The following is a 19,830-nucleotide window of genomic DNA, read 5'->3' on the forward strand; positions in this document are numbered from 1 at the left end:
ATCTTGGAGGGAACAAGAAGTTTCAAAATAGACACCAAACACTGCCAGCCTATAAAGCAGAACAAAATGTTTGCTGTGTAAGACTTCACAAGAATCAGACTTTAGAAGCGAGACAAGAAAGAAAAAAGCTTCCAAAAGGCATTATCTGAAATAAATGTCTGTCATCATAGATGAGATATGCCAAACAGATGTGTGGGGATGTCAGAAGATAAAAGGAGGAAGAATACCTCAGCAGAGGGGAAGGAGATAAGACCTGAAACAACATGATCATCTAGTAACAACATGCAATCTCATTCCTACTCTGTCAGGCTGAAACTATGTAAAAATTCTGTTACCCATCATGTAGAGGCTTCATGATGATCATTAAGGCAAAGATTAAACTAATTCTTTGAAGGAGAGATGTAGATTTGAAGCCTAACTTCAGATCATAACCACCAAAACTTGAACACTTTGCCATGTGATGCAGAACAACAAGGATTTCATTTTGTTGCTGTAGGTATTTGACTAGAAGTTTATCAAATATACAATGAAAATCATGGGTAAACTATGTTACTTAAGTGGCTTCACAACAGATGAAAGAGACTACAACTTCTTATATTTGCTATCAAAATTCTCTGGCTAAGGAGGCAGCTCACTCAGCACTCTCTTCTGACTTTATAACTCTCTTCCTCTATCTATAGAATGAACACACTGTCATAAACAGAGTAATGAATTTGAGTCATGCATTACACCATAACAGCTGGAGAAGAACTACTATTTTCTACCACCATCAAAACAAAACAATTTTTAAGAGGTCCTCTGTGAACTCTGCCAACAAGTATGTAGCATAAGATGTTATTTAAGACTTTACTATAGATTGGGTATCTTCTCCTCAAGATCTTGCATTAACATTCTGGTGATGTTTGTTTCCATGCACTAAAATGCTGTTTTACTCTGCAGCCTGAACAGAAATATTTCTCCTTCTCCCACCTCTAGAAATTACATATACATAAAGCAGCTATCAGGAACAGTCATAGGCCTCATTCCAAACAGACCCAAGACAAGACACAAGCCAGAGTATTTACAATTAAAGAAAATAAAAATAAAATTAGTCAGAATACCAAGAGATAATATGATAATGGGGAAGACCAATGTGTATTTTTACTTCAGTAGTGTACCTAAAGTCAAGTCACTCTCCATGCTCTTTCAGGGGTTCAGCACCTGGATACAGTATGTTCATGTAATAAACAACTGCTCAGTAGTCTCTTGTATCTGAATTAATGCGATCTTTACACTATAAAAGTAGACTTAAACTACTAGAAATGTAGGTTTCATTAAAAAAAAAAAGGGACAGGTACACTTTACAACAGAACAACAGTCAAGTGTTATGCAGAGCCATCCGACAATATTTGATCCTACTATCATAATTTTCAGTACTTAAAAAAATTAATGTGGTAAAATGAATACCTAATTCTTGTGACACAGGCTTTGTTTTAAGAATTGCTTGCAATACTGGATTCTCCCATGGGCCACCATCTCGAATGATGCGAGTCACTAGTTCCAAGTTTGTATTTCTGTATCGATTTAGAAGGTTCTGACATTCCTAAGTGCAAAAAAAGCAACAATGAGAAAGAATAACAAAATGTTATGTAAAAAGAGAGTTAGGCCATCCACAAGTTATGAAACAAGAAACCCCAGGCATGTTTAAATATTTCTTCAGTCAAAATTCAAGCTACAAAGTCTTTTATTCACCAGTCCTACACAAAGCCTTAGAGCAAATACATATATTCCCTAAAAACAGGAATAATGAATTGTGGAAGCCAGACTGCTGATGTCTTCTAGAAGCATGCAGCAAGAGCCTGTCATTTTCCTAACAAGGTAAAAACATCTTTCCTTGAGTGAGGAGGTATTACTGGCATATTCTGCAGAAGACGACTTCACTTCATGCCAGTCTGCAGATTCAGACAAGCTGATGCTAGGTTTGTGATCCAGTGATGGTGTCTGAATTTGAGTCACCAGCCCTCAAGCAGTCTTTTTTTCCTCCAAATCTCTATGCAACAGAAACGAGGCCTGCCTGAAATCAACACGAGTATAGTATTTTAGCCACCCATGATTTCCATGTGTGCCAAGGTCCAACTCTCTTGCTGTTTGCTGGTAAGTGTTAACATTAATGGTAATCAACGGCAGACTTTTAATCACAAGAAAAAGGTGTGTCTTTTTGTTTCAAAATTAGATAACTGAAGAATGGCTTCTATGCACAAACTTCTACACTTTTTTCCTGCAAATTCTTTGCTACAATTAATTTTTTCTTTTATATTCAGATTAATATGTTTGCTATTAAAAAAAATACTTAAGTAACTGAAATAATGGTCACAGAATTAACCAGGGTGGAAAAGACCTTCAAGATCATCAAGTTCAGCCTATCACCCAACACCATCTAATCAACTAAACCATGGCACCAAGCGCCCCATCCAGTCTTATTTGAAACACTTCCAGGGATGGCAACTCCACCACCTCCCTGGGCAGCACATTCCAATGGCCAATCTCTCCTTCTGGGAAGAATTTCTTCCTAACATCCAGCCTAAACTTCCCCTGGCACAGCTTGAGACTGTGTCCTCTTGTTCTGGTGCTAGTTGCCTGGGAGAAGAGACCAATCCCCACCTGGCTACAACCATCCATCAGGTAGTTGTAGACAGCAGTAAGGTCTCCCCTGAGCCTCCTCTTCTCCAGGCTAAACAACCCCAGCTCCCTCAGCCACTCCTCAAAGGGCTAGTGATTCAACCCCCTCACCAGTCTCATTGCCCTTCTCTGGACGCATTTGAGCAATTCAACATCTTTCTTAAACGGAGAGGCCCAGAACTGGACACAGGACTCAAGGTGTGGCCTAACCAGTGCTAAAGTACAGGGGCAGAATGACTTCCCTGCCTCTGCTGGCCACACTATTGCTGATACAGGCCAGGTGCCATTGTCCCTCTTGGCCACCTGGGCACACTGCTGGCTCATGTTCAGCCTGTCAACCAGTACCCCCAGATTGCTGCAAAGCATGTGAAATGTAAGCAACTTCAACTACTACCTAATCATGTGCTTCAGAAAAAGCATTTGACAGAAGGGATCAGGCTGAATGCTCTGAATGACAGCAGCCTAGACTTGCCTATGGACAGTAATAACAGTACGTCTGTGCCTTTGCCTACAAGTGCTATGAACGCAAGTGCATTGAACAGTTCTGGAAGGTGTCAGGGCAGAAGCAGTCCTGTGCCAGCTGTAACAGCACCATCTGTGACCAACATACAGGCTTCTGAAGTCACTGTGCCACAAGAAGTGCCAGTGAAAGCTCAGGGGGTACTTCAAATGAAAGCATTCATCAAACTGCCACACAACCAGCCATTTCTCCATCACCAAAGCCTACCATCTCTAGAGTTGTTTCCCCAGTCTATTAAATCCATCACCAAGAACTTCAGGAAATGTTGCAACAAAAATGCCTAGCCCTGCCACAGCAGTGAAAAGGACATCTCCCAAGAAAATGAAACTTGAAGAGCAGAATGAAATGAGTGAAGAGACGAGCTGTAGAGATTTGAATGAACATGAAAAAAATGGAAACTAAGGAGCAACTTGAGACAGAAGCAAATATCATTACCAGCTTGATTACACACCTGATTCAGAAATTTAGAAAAAAAAAAGGGTAAAGATATGTTTTGATACTTTCATTGTTTAGAAGTCAATGCATTTGAGAACTAAAATACAAAAGCACAAAGAAGTTTCCTAGATTTTCTTTTAATTCAAAAAGCAGTCTATGAACATTTATCGCAGACTGCCAAAGTGTCCCAGTGCTCTGTGTGCAAGAGACCCTACTCGTTCCTGAGGCTGATAAGGCACTCCTTGACCCCATTCTTCCACCAATTCTAATCAAACATGTAATTACTGCTGGTTTGACAATTAAGTAGTGCTGACACATTAAATTTGTAGCCACAGTAACAAACAGGTATAAACATCAAAACAACAAAAGGATAGCTATTTTTCAAACTGCAGTTTCATGATCAGCATTAATAGAAGAAACAACCCTGGTTTTCATCCTTTCTTTCCCTACAAAGTTTCCTCTCATGGTAACACAAATACAGTGAAAGCCACTATCAAAAGAAGTTCAGGTCAAAAGACACTTACCTGAGGAAAAAAAAAAGTTTATCTTATGGTTGCATATAGCCATACAAAACTATGTCCCAGTCTAGCCAGGAGCACAACAGTATTAAACAATGTGAGTTTATACTGACTTGTTTATTAAGATAGAGCTTGAATTTCCTAACTGTTCAAAACTGCAGAAGGAAATGAGGTTTCATGTCATGAACTGATATGCAACACTGGATGACATTAAGTTCTAATTAGACAAACAGGTGAAGCTTTCCTCTTCTGTATGGGGAATGCACAAATTATGTCTTTAAGACTGGTATTACAAGAGAAGCACATTTATTCAATTAGCAATGTTAGAATAAATGGATTTCCCTTCAAAAATCCTTTTTTTAAATCTCCTTTGAGTACAAACGTAAGCAAAGTGGCTACACTCTTTCACTATACAAGCACGTTTCCTCCCGATTATGTATCAACAAAAAACTGCCTTCGTATGTACTAAAATAATATTAGTTTTATATGAAACTAGGCAACACTACCTGGATTGAAGCTAAAATATCTTTCAAAGGATCTTCATAGAACTCATCCTTTCCAAAGAACAGCAGCAATTCAAAAAAACTCCTGAAAAAAAGCACAGAAGTAGTGATTAAGTCAAACTAAAAATGTCAATTCAAAAAATGAAACTACTTATGTCTGTTGTTGTTACAGCACTAAACACAAAATTAAGACTACCGTAAGTTCTAGGCCCATGCCAGAGTCACTCCAAAATTTTGGCTAACACCCACACTCTCCAAATGCAACTCATATTTCAAAAGTTTTATATTGGTCTGATACTTTGTGCTGGATTGTGGCTTGCATACATACGCCTAACACATTTTTCATCAGGCATCAAGTCACAAATACAGTACAGCTATAGATAAACTACCAAAACGGTTATAGAACAGAGTATACTTAAGCACAACTTAAAATCCCTTCTGTCATACTTGTTTTTAAGTTTGTGACATTTAGATTCACAGTACCTGCTTGATCATCTCCCTTCAAACATTCATGTCCTCCACACTGCTGCTCCCCATTCACCATTATGAAAGCAAGCCTTTCTCAAAAGCCAAAACTTTTGTCAGAGATCCAGCAAGTTTGAAGAAGAAAGGAAAAACTGTAAAATTACTATAGTATGCACCAAGCAAAAGGAGTTACATTCAAGGAACAGTAGCTTCACATGAATGCAGATTCCAAACAATTCATATTTTGAAGTATGATAAGCACTTTCTAACACATTTTATGCCAATTCAGCCTGTCTTGCAGCAAGACCTGGTGAGGTTTGTCTACGGAGATGCAGGCTTAAATGGTGCCCTTCATTTCAAATTTCCAAATAAAAGCCTTTTGCTATTAATTTCGTATTTCCAAAAATGCCTTTGAAGATTATTTTCAAAGGGACAACTTTTGTGCAAATAGAACTAACCCATCCTCCATGTGGCAGTCAAACTAAACTGCAAAACTTAGATTTTACCACCACCAAGTTTTTGAAGAAAATTGAGTGTACGTGCAGCAGCATGAATTTGCAAGCATTACCTCAAAAGAAATGGCAGATAAAGAACTAAATAGGACTCACCCTTCCAGCACCAGCTAACTCAAATTTAGTTGGCCTTCTTATTTTCCATCATCCTAGAATATTTGCCTAGCATTTTATTTATTTTTAATACAGCAACAGAGACAGGCATTATAGAAACATCATCAGGCTACATAGGGATGCAACAAAGGCCCCCTCAGAATTAAATCTGGCAAAGAAATGAAAAGAACAAGGAGAGCTTCTTCAAACACATCAGCAAGGTAAAATGCAGGCTCACTGCTGAATGAGGTGGGATCCCTGTTAACAGAAGATATAGAGAAGGCAAGTGCATTCTTTGCTTCAGTCTCCACTGGTAAGACAAGCCCTCCAGAATCCCAAACTCTCACCAGTCAGTGAGAATGAGGTTAGAGAACATTTGGGTAAATTGAACACACAAATCCATGAGTCCTGATGGGATACAGCCACAAGTACTGAGAGCGCTGTTGTTGCTCTACTACTCTCCCTCACTTTCAAAAGATCATGGAAAACAGGAGACATGTCTGAGGACTGGAGGAAAACCAATGTCATGCCACTCTTCAAAAAGAGCAAGAAGGAAGACCCAGGAAACTACAGACCTCATAGTCTCACCTCCATCCCTGGAAAGGTGATGGAGCAGCTCATTTTGGAAGTCATCTGCAAGCACATGGAAGGTGGTTATCAGGAGCAGCCAGCACAGATTCACCAAGGGGACATAACATTTGACTAATCTGATACCCTTCTATGATGGTGTGACTGAATGGGTAGGTGAAGTGGATGCTGTCTACCTTGACTTCATCAAGGCTTTTGACACTGCCTTCCATTACATCCTCAATGACAAACTCAGGAAGTGTGGGTTAGAAAAGTGGATACTGAGATGGATTGAGTAATGGCTAAACAATGGAGTTCAGAGGGTCATGACCAATGAACAGCACAGTTGGAGACCTGTAGGTAGTGGTATTTCCCAGGGGTCCGTGCTGGGCCCAGTCTAGTTTCACATCTTCATCAACAATCTGGATAAAGGGACAGAATGTTTGCTGACAGTACAAAACTGGGAAGATTGGCTGATACACCACAAGGCTATGCTGCCATTCAGCAAGAAATGGATAGACTGGAGAGGTAGGCAAAGGGGAACCTCATGATGTTTAACAAGGATGAGTGTGGAGTACTGCACCTGGGGAGGAACATCACCACGTACCAGTACAGATTAGGGGCTGACCTGCTGGAAAGCAGTTTCATGGAGAAGGACCTTGAAGTCTTGGAGGACAGTAAGTTATCCATGGAACAGCAATATACCTTTGTGGCCAAGGCGGCCAGGGGTCTCCTGGGATGAATTTAAAAAAATGTGTCAAGAGGGTTGAGGGAGTTTCCTCTCCCCCTCTACTCTGCCCTAGTGAGACCACATGTAGAGTAGTGTCCAGTTCTAGGTTCATCAGTTCAAAAGGGACAGGAAAATACTATAAAGTCCTCAGAGGGACATGAGAATGATTAAGGGACTGGAACATTTGTCTTATGAGGAAAGGCTGTGAGACCTGGGGGCTGTTTAGTCTGGGGAAGAGAAGGCTGAGAAAGGAACTTGTAAATGTTCACAAATATCTGAAGGGTGGGTGTCAAGAAGGGACCAGTCTCTTTTCAGTGATGTTCTGAGATAGGATGAGGGGCAACAGACACAAACTGGAAGACAGGAAGTTCCACCTCAACATGAAAAAAAGTCTTTTCTGTGAGGTTGACAGAGCACTCAAACAGGCTGCCCAGAAAGTCGTTCTCTAGAGACTTTCAAAACCTGTCTGGATGTGTTCTTGTGTGGCATGCCCTAGGAGATCCTGCTTTGGCAGGGGTCTTGGACTCAATCTCCAGAGGTCTCTTCAAGCCCCTAGCATTCTATGATCCTAAAATCAGAATGGGAAAACTTGGTAAGACGTTGCTTTCCAGAGCAGAGGCCAATTTAGGGCTTCACTTAGTGAAGCATACTTCCAAGTAGTATTTGCAATTCAGTCATTTCAATCAAAAACTAGGTAGTTAGATCTCATGGATCTGCAGATAGCACCAGCACACCTAACACTGCTCTGCCTTAAGATTCTAAGAACTTTAATTTCTACTTGGAAAAAAGTAACTATCAGGTACTGCACTAACAGTCTGCAGTTGTTGCTTGCAAAAGTCATGAGCAACAGTGTATTTCAGAAGGGAAGACAGCACTGGAAGAAGTCTGAAAAACAGCATCTAAGGCATTTTTGAAACAGGACTCAGCAGCAAAGGCTTGCAACAAAGGAAAATATTAATAATTGTAAGATTATGTGAGACATTTTTTTCTAAATTAAGAAGGAGAATAATAAGGAAGAGAAGGAGAAAGTAGAAGATGACTCATGAAAGAGCTTCCAGTACTCTTCCAACCTGTAGGTTTTTCTTATTGATGGCAATTTATTTCCTGACTAGAGAGTTTAGAAATGTTGTGACAGCTGCCTTTTATTTTATGAACAAGGAACTCTTTTGCCAAACAACTAAATTCATTGCAGTTGTCCCCAAATTTATAGTCTAACTCCAAGATATCTGAACACCCAAAGTACAAATTTTCTCCAGATTAGGCCCTTGAATCTCAACTCAAATATGGAATGAAATAAAAATTTAAAAACCACAACAAGCACCCAAGTAAATACTTTTTTTCTGAAAAACATTGGCTCATTTCATGCCGATTAACAAATCTTAAGTATACTTGACTCTCAGGAAAGGTCAAGCATGAGACACATCATGATCTGGAAAGCAGCCAAACTGGAACTTAAATAAGACAAAACTAGCAAATGATGCATGCATCCATTTTAATTTGCTTGGACAGATTTGAAGAGAATAGTACCTTGGGGGGAAAAAAAAAAGACTGGAAACTGATAGTGAAAAAGTGTGAATGCATGTTTTTTCCTATCATCTGCTCCATACTCTCATCAGATTAATAAAAGGAAGCTACCAAAATGTTTTTATTTCCTAATGACCAATCTCCATTCAGTTAAAATTACTATATTCTGTTCCAGCTGTGCCCTGTCATCTTAAACCAGTCTACAGCATTGCACACCCCCGTTTGCATCCATCCATCTATAATTACGGTCTCTCTAGATTCGTCACGTGACTACTTTGCTATTACTGGCACCAGAACATTGCCTAAGAACACTAGAGCATGCTGGCACCATTATTAAAACCTCCTGATATTAACTGCAATACAGATACTGCTTCATTTGTGATAAATAACAAGGCTAGTGTGAATAGGAAATGCAACAGTCTTTACTATCACTAGTTCATCTGTTTACCATGGAAATCTTACTTAATTATGACAATACAGTCAGGCATATTTTTTCCTCTCAAAGAACTAAGGCTTAATGTACATGACATTTTCAAATGAGATTGAAGGTTTCCCAGGTAACTGCAACTAGTAAGCCCAAGGATTCCTTTATATCACATGCAAAACTACAAAACATTCAAGCAGAATCAGAAGGGGAAATAAGCTGCCATTTTGGAATGAAGGAAAAACTCAGTGAGTAAACCCAGCTCCAAAAGTCAAGAGAGACAACTATGACAGGAACTCAACAACCAACCCACTTTGAGATTATCAGAAAGTGACCACCCTACACACAAGTACCTGAAGTCCTACATTTTTTCTCCCAAGCTTTGATATTCCAAAGTATATAAAAGTGTGGTTTAAACTTTGAACTTTTTTTCTGAAAGTCTAGGAGGGAAAAAAAAGAAAGGAAAAAAAAAAGGCCACCAAGTTTTGCTGTAACTGCTGCTTACTCTCCAATACTTGCGCATGCCAGTTGTAAAAAATGGTGGTCTTATGACTGAATTAAGTAGTCCCAAGTCAAATAGCTGCATGTGCACACACAAAACAGTAAGTCTCTCTGGTAATGTTTCACCAACACTTAAAGGCAGCATATACCCTGTAAGATTACAGAATAAAGCCTTGAATTCGGGCTAATAGCTCAGGAACAGTGGAAAGGATAAGCAACCCAGTTCTCCTGAAAAAGTAAACTAGGAGAGGAAGACTATGAGAGTATTTGCTTCTGATGACTAGATGAGGCAGGAGCTTCCACAAAAATACTTAACCAGTCACCACTCAACAAGAAGTTTAACCAGCTGGACAAATAAATCTAATTCATTCACACTGAACTCACAACCGAGCTAGTTTTTGGGAGGTTGTCCCCATATGCTGACAGAAAATCAAGCACGCTGCAGCCCAGCTCAGTGTATCTATTTTTTCTGCTTCCATTCCATGCTGAGGTTCTGAAAACTGAAAAGCAGGTTTTCAGAACAAGAGAAAACCTCAATAAAACAACACTCCTACTTATCTACTGATCACTATCCTGACACTTTCAGCTTTCATGTGGGAAAAACATTGCTGCATCATAAAAAAAAAAAAGAAAAGATATTATAGCAAGATTTCTGAGCTAACATTCTGCAGTTCTTGAAGTTAAATATGGCTTTTGGTCAGTTCACTATGTAACAAGTAATTCTCATAAGCCTTTTGGTGACTCAAACATTAAAATTTACTTTGAAATTGACTCATTCCTTCAGCCCTACAAGAAATTTCTCTTAACAAATACTTAACCTGTTACCATCACTGGAGGTAGAACAGTAAGACACTCTAGATAATTTACAATTACGTACTACCAAAGGCTGCTCTTCAAATAATACAAAATCTTCCCAAAAGAAGTTGCATAGTGATCATTTGCTTCTTAAGATTATTAATTTTGCCAGTAAACCCTTATGACACACCATTATAACACCCAACTTCAATATTTAACAAGGACACACACACACAAAAAGGACCAAGTTCTTGATTTTATATCCTCAGTTAGCGATTCTTGGTTCCACATACCTGTGTCACCTATTAACCCACTTCTTTAAAAGCACTGAGAATTTTGGAGACCCTTTTGCTATTATAAAGTAACACAGAGTCCATATTTTAAAGGAAGTAATAAAATTAAGTAAGTACTTACAAAGCTAGGCTACTCAATACATATTGTACGTGCTCACATTCAGCTGGGAATGACACGCAGGCAGACGTGAAACAACAGAGCGCTGTCTGAAGCACCTGAAGCTGAGGCAAAGGAACCTGCCACCTTCCAGCATAGTCTTCAACAACCTAACAATGAAAACATTGAAATATATATTACAATAGAAAACACCAACTTTAGTCAGAAACAGTACATAGTTAATACTTCACCCTCTTTATCTGTCCTCTTTCTCCCTCAGAAGCAGGACTTGTGACCAAAACAACCTATTTTGTATTACAAACTGGAAAAATAAATCACAACTTTGACCTACATTAGGGAAGCTATACCACCAAAAGTCCTTCTCAGAGGTTAAGGCAGGAAAAACGTACATAATATCACAGTAGATATTATGCTCTACATTTAAACACAAGTTTTCATTTTGCAAGAGGACAGAAATTAAGGTCTATAACAATATCCAGACATTCCATTCTAAAACTTTTGAAGAAGGAAGCAAGTAGCCTGTACTCTTCTAACCTGTATGTCAGCAGTAAAAGGCATGAACATGCTGCTAACGCTTTCTGATCTGACCAAACAAGTAGATTTGGTCTTTCATGAAACTCAGGTTAGTTATGCCCTGTTCTACAGTTATAAACTGCATTGTTATTTATAGAGAAACAGGAGGTTGAAATATAGGTGTTTTAATGGAAAAAAATGAAGAAAAATCCTTGCTTGGTCATCTGCTCAATCTTATTGTATCAATAAACACGTATTTCTGGCACTACCTATGCCCACATTGGGAAGCTCAATAACCCAGCACCATCTAGGTATCTCTACACTGAAGCCCTCTGAAAGGTCTAGTTCATTCAGAGCACTCTATGTATAACACATAGAACCAAGTTCTACCTGAAGCACAGCAATAAAACTGATGTCTGTAAGGCACCTACCAGTTCTGTGACAGACTAGTCACTATGCTGCAATCCCTCAGCAAATAGAAGGCTGAGAGTTTTGGGTTGTCTCTCCTCCTTTTACCAACAGCCAGACTCACACAGTATTGTAAGCTGAAAATCATGTATCTTCCACACACTGAAACATAACTTTTCTTATTGTATCACAGTATCACCAAGGTTGGAAGAGACCTCAAAGATCATCAAGTCCAACCTGTCTCCACAGACCTCATGACTAGACCATGGCACCAAGTGCCACATCCAATCTCCTCTTGAATACGTCCAGGGATGGGGACTCCACCACCTCCCTGGGCAGCACGTTCCAATGGCAAACGACTCACAGTGAAGAACTTTCTCCTCACCTCGAGTCTAAACTTCCCCTGGCACAGCCTGAGACTGCGTCCTCTTGTTCTGGTGCTGGCTGCCTGGGAGAAGAGACCAACCCCCACCTGGCTACAACCACCTTTCAGGGAGTTGAAGAGAGCAATGAGGTCACCCCTGAGCCTTCTCTTCTCCAGGCTAAGCAACCCCAGCTCCCTCAGCCGCTCCTCACAGGGCTGTGCTCAAGGCCTCTCCCCAGCCTTGTTGCCCTTCTCTGGACACCTTCAAGTGTCTCAATGTCCTTCTTAAACTGAGGAGCCCAGAACTGGACACAGGACTCAAGGTATGGCCTAAGCAATGCAGAGTACAGGGGCACAATGACTTCCCTGCTCCTGTTGGCCACACTATTGCTGATACAGGCCAGGATGCTGTTGGCCTTCTTGGCCACCTGGGCACACTGCTGGCTCATGTTTAGGCAGCTGTCAATCAGCACCCCCAGGTCCCTCTCTGTTTGGCAGCTCTCCAGCCACTCTGACCCCAGCCTGTAGCTCTGCATGGGGTTGCTGTGGCCAAAGTGCAGCACCTGGCACTTGGACTTTTGAATGCCATCCCACTGGACTCTGCCCATCTGTCCAGTCGGTCAAGGTCCCTCTGCAGAGCCCTTCTGCCCTCTAACTGACCCAACATCTCCCAACTTGGTGTCATCTGCAAACTTGCTGATGAGTGACTCAATCCCCTCATCCAGATCATCAATGAAGATGTTAAAGAGGATGGGGCCCAGCACTGATCCCTGGGGGACACCACTGGTGCCTGGCCGCCAGCCGGATGTGGCACCATTCACCACCACTCTCTGGGCTCAGCCTCCAGCCAGTTCCTAACCCAGCACAGAGTGTTGCTGTCCAAGCCACGAGCTGACAGCTTAGCCAGCAGTTTGCTGTGGGGGATGGTGTCAAAGGCCTTGCTGAAGTCGAGGTCCCTCTGCAAGGTAGGGAGGACACTGCTGCCCAGTGTGAACGCTCCTGCCCACTGCAGGCTTGAACTCACAACCTTCCCAATAAAAGGCTTATGTACTACCAACTGAGCCCAATGGTCCCCCCCATCAGACTTGGCGAAATACTACTAGAGTTAGCAGTTGTCTTCTGCTTGGTGGTTTCATTAGAAACTGGATTAAAAGGCAGCTATTGAGAATGTTAGAGGAAAATCAGGCCCCATTGTCCAGTATATTACTTTAATGTCAATATGCTGTGAACACCTCTGAGTGCACTTGATATATTCAAAGCAACATTATTGCATTTTATACCCATGAATGTTATTTTTACTTTTAATCCTAAGAGACGCTAGAATCTGTGTGGACTTCTATAATAGAGATCTAAAGCATGTCTTCCATGGATTTAATAATTTTTCAATTACTTGCATGTTAAGTATTTTGAGTCTCATAATTGAAATTATTTCACTCAAGTGTGAGCTTTAGGATTAGCATTTAGTGTCAAAGGCCTTGCTGAAGTCCAGGTAGACCACATCCACAGCCTGCCCCACATCCACCAGACAGGTCACCTGATCATAGAAGGAGATCAGGTTGGAGAGGCAGGACCTGCCCTTCCTAAATCCATGTTGGCTGGGCCTAAACCCTTGGCCATCCTTCAGGTACACAGTTATTGCCTCCTGGATAACCTGCTCCATCACTTTCCCTGGCACTGAGGTCAGGCTGACTGGCCTGGAGTTTCCAGGTTCCTCCATCCGTCCCTTCTTGTGGATGGGGACCACAGTGGCCAGTTTCCAGTCATCTGAGACCTCTCCAGTGAGCCAGGACTGGAGGAAAATGATGGAGAGCGGCTTGGCAGCTCATCTGCCAGCTCTCTCAGCACCCTAGGATGGATCCCATCCGGTCCCATGGACTTGTGGGTGTCCAAGTGGCCCAGCAGGTCCCGAACTAATTCCTCGTGGATTTCTGGGGCATTACACTGCTCCCTGACCCCATCACCCAGCTCAGGAGGCCACTCATCCCGAACTACTCGTGCCTTGCTGTTAAACATTGAGGCAAAGAATTGTGCTACAGTCAGGCTCCCTATGCTCACCTACTCTTGCTTTTTTTTTCCCCATCATAACAGCACAGCTTCAATATAATCAGAAGGATGGATTGGCTGCATTTCAGAGCCTAGAGCACTTCTCCAGGTGAAGAAACCTAACTGAGATCTACATCCTGAGAAAGCAAGAAGCAGGAAAGGAAGCACAATGTCATCAGCTATGTTGTAAAGAGACTCTACAGCATAGGGAAGAGACAAGTAACTGACTCCAAAAAAGGTATTAAGTGCCCATCTTAGTTATACCTGGCTACCTGTCTCAAAAGCCTTGGCATGGACTATATAATTAAAAAAAAATAAAAAAATTAAATCATATATATCCCACTTCAGGATTTCTTTTGGACTTAAAAGCCTGAATTCCACTTAGCTTTGTCTAATTCCCCATGAACTAAATAAAGGGCTTACAAGTCAGGTGAAGAGGCCCACATCTGTAGTTCCAAAGTTGCATGCTGAACGGTGTTTAAGGCTCTGCAACACAAACAGGCCAGTGTCCCATTTGTTAGACAGGGAAAAGTTACTGCATTTGCTTGTTCCCCTCTTTAGTTAGGCATATACAAATTTTGATAAGATCCTGGTCCTGATGTTATTGTATTCCTTCTGCAAATAATGAGCATTCAAAAGGAATACAACAAAAGCTCATGCTGAAAATGAGACATTTTCATGGGTTGAGTTGAATCTGTTGATGATACTCATTACCATGCTGCCATCATGCCAGCTTCAAAGTGAAAGTGCTGCTGGAGCAAAGTATTGTGGGGCAGATTGTAACACAAGAAGCTTCCTGTTCCAGTTGCTGCCTCCAGTTTCCACTTTTGGGGTGTTGGTCTTCTGCTGGGGTGGTCACTGCATGCCTGGGTGGAGGGAACCTTTCTCACTGACTTCTGCTGCTGCTTTTGCTAAGCAGAAAATCCTTATTTCAACCCAGTGTTTGGGGTTTTCATTTGTTTGTTTTGCCTTTTTTGTGTGCTTTTGGTTGGTTGGTTTTGTTGTTTTGTGTGTGGGTGGGATGGGTTTTTTTTAACTTTCCCATTTGTGAAGAGAAGGTGGCAGGGCTTGTGAAAGCAGGCTGTGTTAACCCAGGACAGCACTGTAGTTTCTGGAAGGTCCTAGCACTCACACTTTAAAACAAGTCCTACTAATTGCTCTTGCTACACCTACAGCACCTATCTGAACCCAAAGCAATCTAATTCAGGAGCTAATTGGCAGAAAACAGACATCTCTCTGCAAAAAAGCCATCAGTCACCACATCATTTCTCTGTGGCCTGTCAACCTGCAACAGAAATACCAGAGGAACAACATTCCCTTATTTAGGTAGTTCATCTGCAAAATTTTCACAGCAACAGCTTTGATCAGGAAGAAAATGGGTAACTTTTTTTTTTTTCCCTTTTAGTAAGGATACTTGAAACCACACATTCATCAGTCTCAGGGATAAAAATTGGTAAATTCTCTGTGGACTTGCAATAATCACAAATGAAAGATGAGGCAGGGAGGGAAGAAAATCAACTAAGTACTAAAATTCCAAACCACACTCCACACACATTCTATGTGGGAATAATGTGTGTGGGGGGGAAATAATGTGTATGTGTGTTTTATAAACCTATGTCTGTATCAATGACTCTTTTTAAGTAAACCCCGGAAGAGCTTTTTCTGTAACAGAAACTAACTCCTCCTCCATTCAAACCACTCCCCAGCCACGCTGTGAAGCCTGACTGTAAAGGAGAACATAGCTACACATTTATTTTTTTTAATAAAAGACTAAACCAAACTTGACTGCTTCTGACACTGATTTTAAGGAAAGCAGAAGTCAAAGGGCATGCATATGTTCACTGCCATATTGTGTCATGAGAGCACTTCTGAAAATCTGATTATGCTGCTTAAGTACTACAAGCTTTATTTAAAGCTTATCAGTACATTAACAACCATGCTAATTTCAATATAACGAAGTCAGACAAATCAGCAGCACATGATATTGTCAAAACAAAGAGGCCTGTTCTTTATCCAATACACAGTGCATTAAAAGGAAATCACATTTTTGCATTACTTCCTGCAACAATTCCCTTCAACAACTCTGTTAGGGTGCAATTTTTATGTACTTAAAGATTCTCCATGCATTGTTTCCCAGTTAATCTTTACTTTTTACATTTCTACGAACCATGAAGAAACTAAAGGGCCTTGTTTTCCCTTTCTCTTTCAGTGTAGATACAAATACCAGCAGGGAGCCTAAAGCATCTTTCTGACCTCCTACCTCCCCTGAAGTTCAACTCCACCTTTATCCCAGTCCAGTAGACTATTTCCCCATCTTAGTTTGGCTAACTCAGAGGAAAATCCATGGTTCAGATGTGTCCTATGAAGTATAAAAATCAAGATCAGCCTTAACAATGCCCTGTAAGAAGTTTCTAAGTACAGAGCAAAAGCAGCTAAACTGTAAAGTAACAAGTTAGTAGTTAAAGACCTGAACCAATGTAAAAAATACACACATATTTTAGGTGATTAAACGTAACAGATATACATTTAAAGTGATCTGACTGTATTCCAAGCACATGAAGGAGAAATACCATTGCAAGTAACTGCAGTTGCAAATAAGTAGGAGACAAGAAAAAAAATGTTTCACAAAATGCTATGCCTGAAGTTGCTACAGCTTCTTCTGCCCTTTCCCACTACAACAAACAAACCAAGTAAAAAGTTTTGTCATTACCAGGATTTCAAATAATCAATTCCCGTAACATTTTGTGATATTTTGCAGTAAAGGAAGTCAACACAGGATTAAAGCCACAACAGCTCGGCAAGTACTTCTGTTTTCAGAAAAAGAAAGCTAGAAGGCACATACAGTGGTTGTCATTTGCTATATTGAGCAAATATAGTTGCCACAAAATAGAAGAATTTTAAATCCCCAGCAGAAAAGGGACATGCTTAAAAAGGCTTGCTAAAAATTAAACCCCATAATTAAAAGCACATCTACCATAGTTGCCTGTTCACCAGAAATACCAGAGCAGCTGGGATACCAAAGTTCAGTTCTATAGGAGAACTTGAGTACACTGAATTTGCTCTACCAGGAAATACAGACAAAATAATCACGCCCTTTTTTACTGTCTTTTTAGGCCATTTAGTGAATTCTGTTGTTTCTTCATTAAAAAAAATAAAATCCATTATCCAAATTGAGAGTACAAAAGGCATTTAAAATCTTAACGTAACATAAAACATTACTTATCAGATACAAGTGTAACAGTTTTATATGGAAAATAATTTTTAAAGGCTATTAGCAATGGTTTTACTGCAATTCCCATGTTAATATTGTATAAGGATTAACCAAAAAAATCACACTTCTGGCAAAAGAAAAAACAGCATGACACATCCTAAGAGACAGGTTTCTGGCACTGCTCTAACTTTAATGCTTCCCCCCACTCCTTAAACACCAGAATCTTATCCATTTCCTCAGCCCAATCAAGGTAAAAGAATCCTATTTAAAACCAGGCTGCATACACCCATCACACTTAGATGACCAAAGATCCAGTTTCCACACATTTGTACAGTCTGTCACTCGCACAACAGTGAAAACTTTACATTAATCCTAGAAAAGCAGTTTTGGCTCCTTGTAACAATGTAGTAAACACATAAATGTGTAAGATTGTATGACTGAAAATTAAATATTTATAAATATTTAGCTTTCCATTATTTGTCATATTACTCATATGAAAAGAAGTTACATTTCCCTTTACTGTATGATTAGCAGTCCCCCTGCTCCCCAAGTGAGTCAACCAATTTAAAGAACTGTTTCTATAATATATGGAAAAGAAACATACGTGAATGCAGATGCCCAGATCAATGATATCAGTAAAACGCAACTCGAGATCTTTTGATTACAAAGCACAATTACTTCTTTCCCTCATCTGAACTGCTACTCAGAAGAAGTTGAGGGTTTTTGATTTTTGCATTACCTACTGCAGCAAGTGTCTTTTCTAACTTCAAAAAGGCCATATTGCAAGGCTATCAGACAGACTATGCTAGAGATACATCATTCAATGGAGAGCCTTCTTTTTAGGCATAAAAATCTGTGACTCCTTTGCAAGATGTCTATGCATTTTTCCAAGCAAAAGGCAAAAGCTTACTTTCATACAAAAGCTAAAATTCGAGATCAGGAGTTAAAAACTGGAAAGGTAACAACAACAAATTGATTTCAGTAAGTTTAAGTGTGAAACAGGAAAGTTTCAAAGATGCAGAAGAAGACAACGCTACAAATCAAGGAAAGTATACAATGTATTCTACACTTGGGCAATGTTTCCTTTTTCAAACATTAACTTCTTAAACCCACTTTAAAACAGGCAGGTAATTTATCCTGGTAAAGCTAAGAGAGCAGGCACAAACCCCAAGAAGCCGCTACAAAAAGAGGAGCTACGTGAGAAAAGCTTTTATAATGTTAATGACAAGACAAGAACACTGAATACCTGGAGCCTATCTGCAAATAAAGAGGTTGCAAATTAACTACGACCATGAATTCTCCCAAGAAGCTGCCTGAAAATACCACATACCGTATAGTCCTGCGTGATCGTGGCTTATCAGGTGTCGAAGGACAGTGCCAACACCTAACGCAGGACATTCTTCTTTGCAGACAAATAATCCCCTACAGAACTGAATGCTCATACTTGGCATTCGGCTTGTGAATAAACAACCCGGCGCCTGCCACAGCTATTTTGAAGGATATCCTTTTAAACCAGAACTTCAGTTGAATCTCAAGCAGCACAATACTGAACTGCTAAGAGGCAAATTGAACACGCTTGGCTCCAGCCCAGTGTGGAAAAATAGAAAACACAAAGATAGATTAATTTTTAAATTTAAACCAGTTTAAGCAGTTTTGGTATTCTTTGATATACCAAAGGATATCAAGTAAACTTAGTTACTGTAATGTATGGTTTGTCCTTTACAAGCTTTCACATAGCTAGCAACATCACACATTGAAAACAACCTGAAGACCATCAGTTAAATAAATGACACGACTTTAAACAGTGCTCTCAATTTATTCAGAAGATACAAATAACCCCTAGAATAATATAAAACATTACAAGAAAAAAAATAGGTGCTTAAAAATTACAGCGAAAACTTCAAACACATTGAAGAGATTACTTTCCACTACTATCACTCACGTGAGCAAGATTTCTGTAGCTAAATTTTGAAATAGTGTACGGAGATCAAACATGGATCCCAAAGGTCCAAAACATAATAAAACCCAAGTCTGGCACAATCTAAAGGTTTGGTTGAGGGTTTGGGGATTCCTTTCCTTTCCCTTTTTAAAAAAATTTATTATTTAAAAGCACCTTAACTATTGACTTGAAGCTTAGAGTCAAAAGCAAGTACTTTCAAATTTAAGCACATCATAATAGCATGAAAATGTATTAATCTCAATGAAGTACAAACATTCAAAGACATATCATCTGCCTTCGCTCCCACAAACTAAGACAGCTGCTGAGTCATATACCACTGTATATTTTTATCTACTAAAATAAATGGAGAAAACACTACCTTCGCCACTCCATTACAAGTTTTTCCTTCTTAGCTTTCGAGTTAACAAGCTTAATAATTATTTTCCAACAGTGACTCAAGATACTACCAATTAATGTAAGCAAACTAGGTAACCTGTTTCTGGAAGTCAGATCATACCGGAGGGCAGTAAGCTGATGCCACAGTAAGAGCAGATCAAGTAGTGTTTACTTCTCACAGTATTACCTTGCTACATCGTATGAGATTCATCTTGTGTTTATCCCGGTCAGTGCCAAGCAACGTGCAATAGGCAGTTACAGCCATGTGGACACTTACACAAAAGATGAGAGTAACTTGTA

General features: G+C 40.1%; 1 protein-coding gene across 1 annotated transcript in view; it reads right to left on the reverse strand.

Annotated features, from left to right (window-relative positions):
* The window catches only part of ZNF654 (zinc finger protein 654), a 36,963-nt gene that overhangs the window by 13,435 nt on the left and 3,698 nt on the right, over nucleotides 1-19,830 (reverse strand). Inside the window, exons 2-4 of the mRNA XM_054165878.1 lie at nucleotides 10,660-10,805; nucleotides 4,638-4,719; nucleotides 1,447-1,582 (exon numbers count right to left, since the gene is read on the reverse strand). Of these exons, the coding sequence (XP_054021853.1) occupies nucleotides 1,447-1,582; nucleotides 4,638-4,719; nucleotides 10,660-10,805 (364 nt within the window). The remainder of the gene's footprint in view (nucleotides 1-1,446; nucleotides 1,583-4,637; nucleotides 4,720-10,659; nucleotides 10,806-19,830) is intronic.

Source organism: Dryobates pubescens, chromosome 12, assembly GCF_014839835.1.
Source record: "Dryobates pubescens isolate bDryPub1 chromosome 12, bDryPub1.pri, whole genome shotgun sequence".
Classification (NCBI taxonomy): Eukaryota; Metazoa; Chordata; class Aves; order Piciformes; family Picidae; genus Dryobates; species Dryobates pubescens.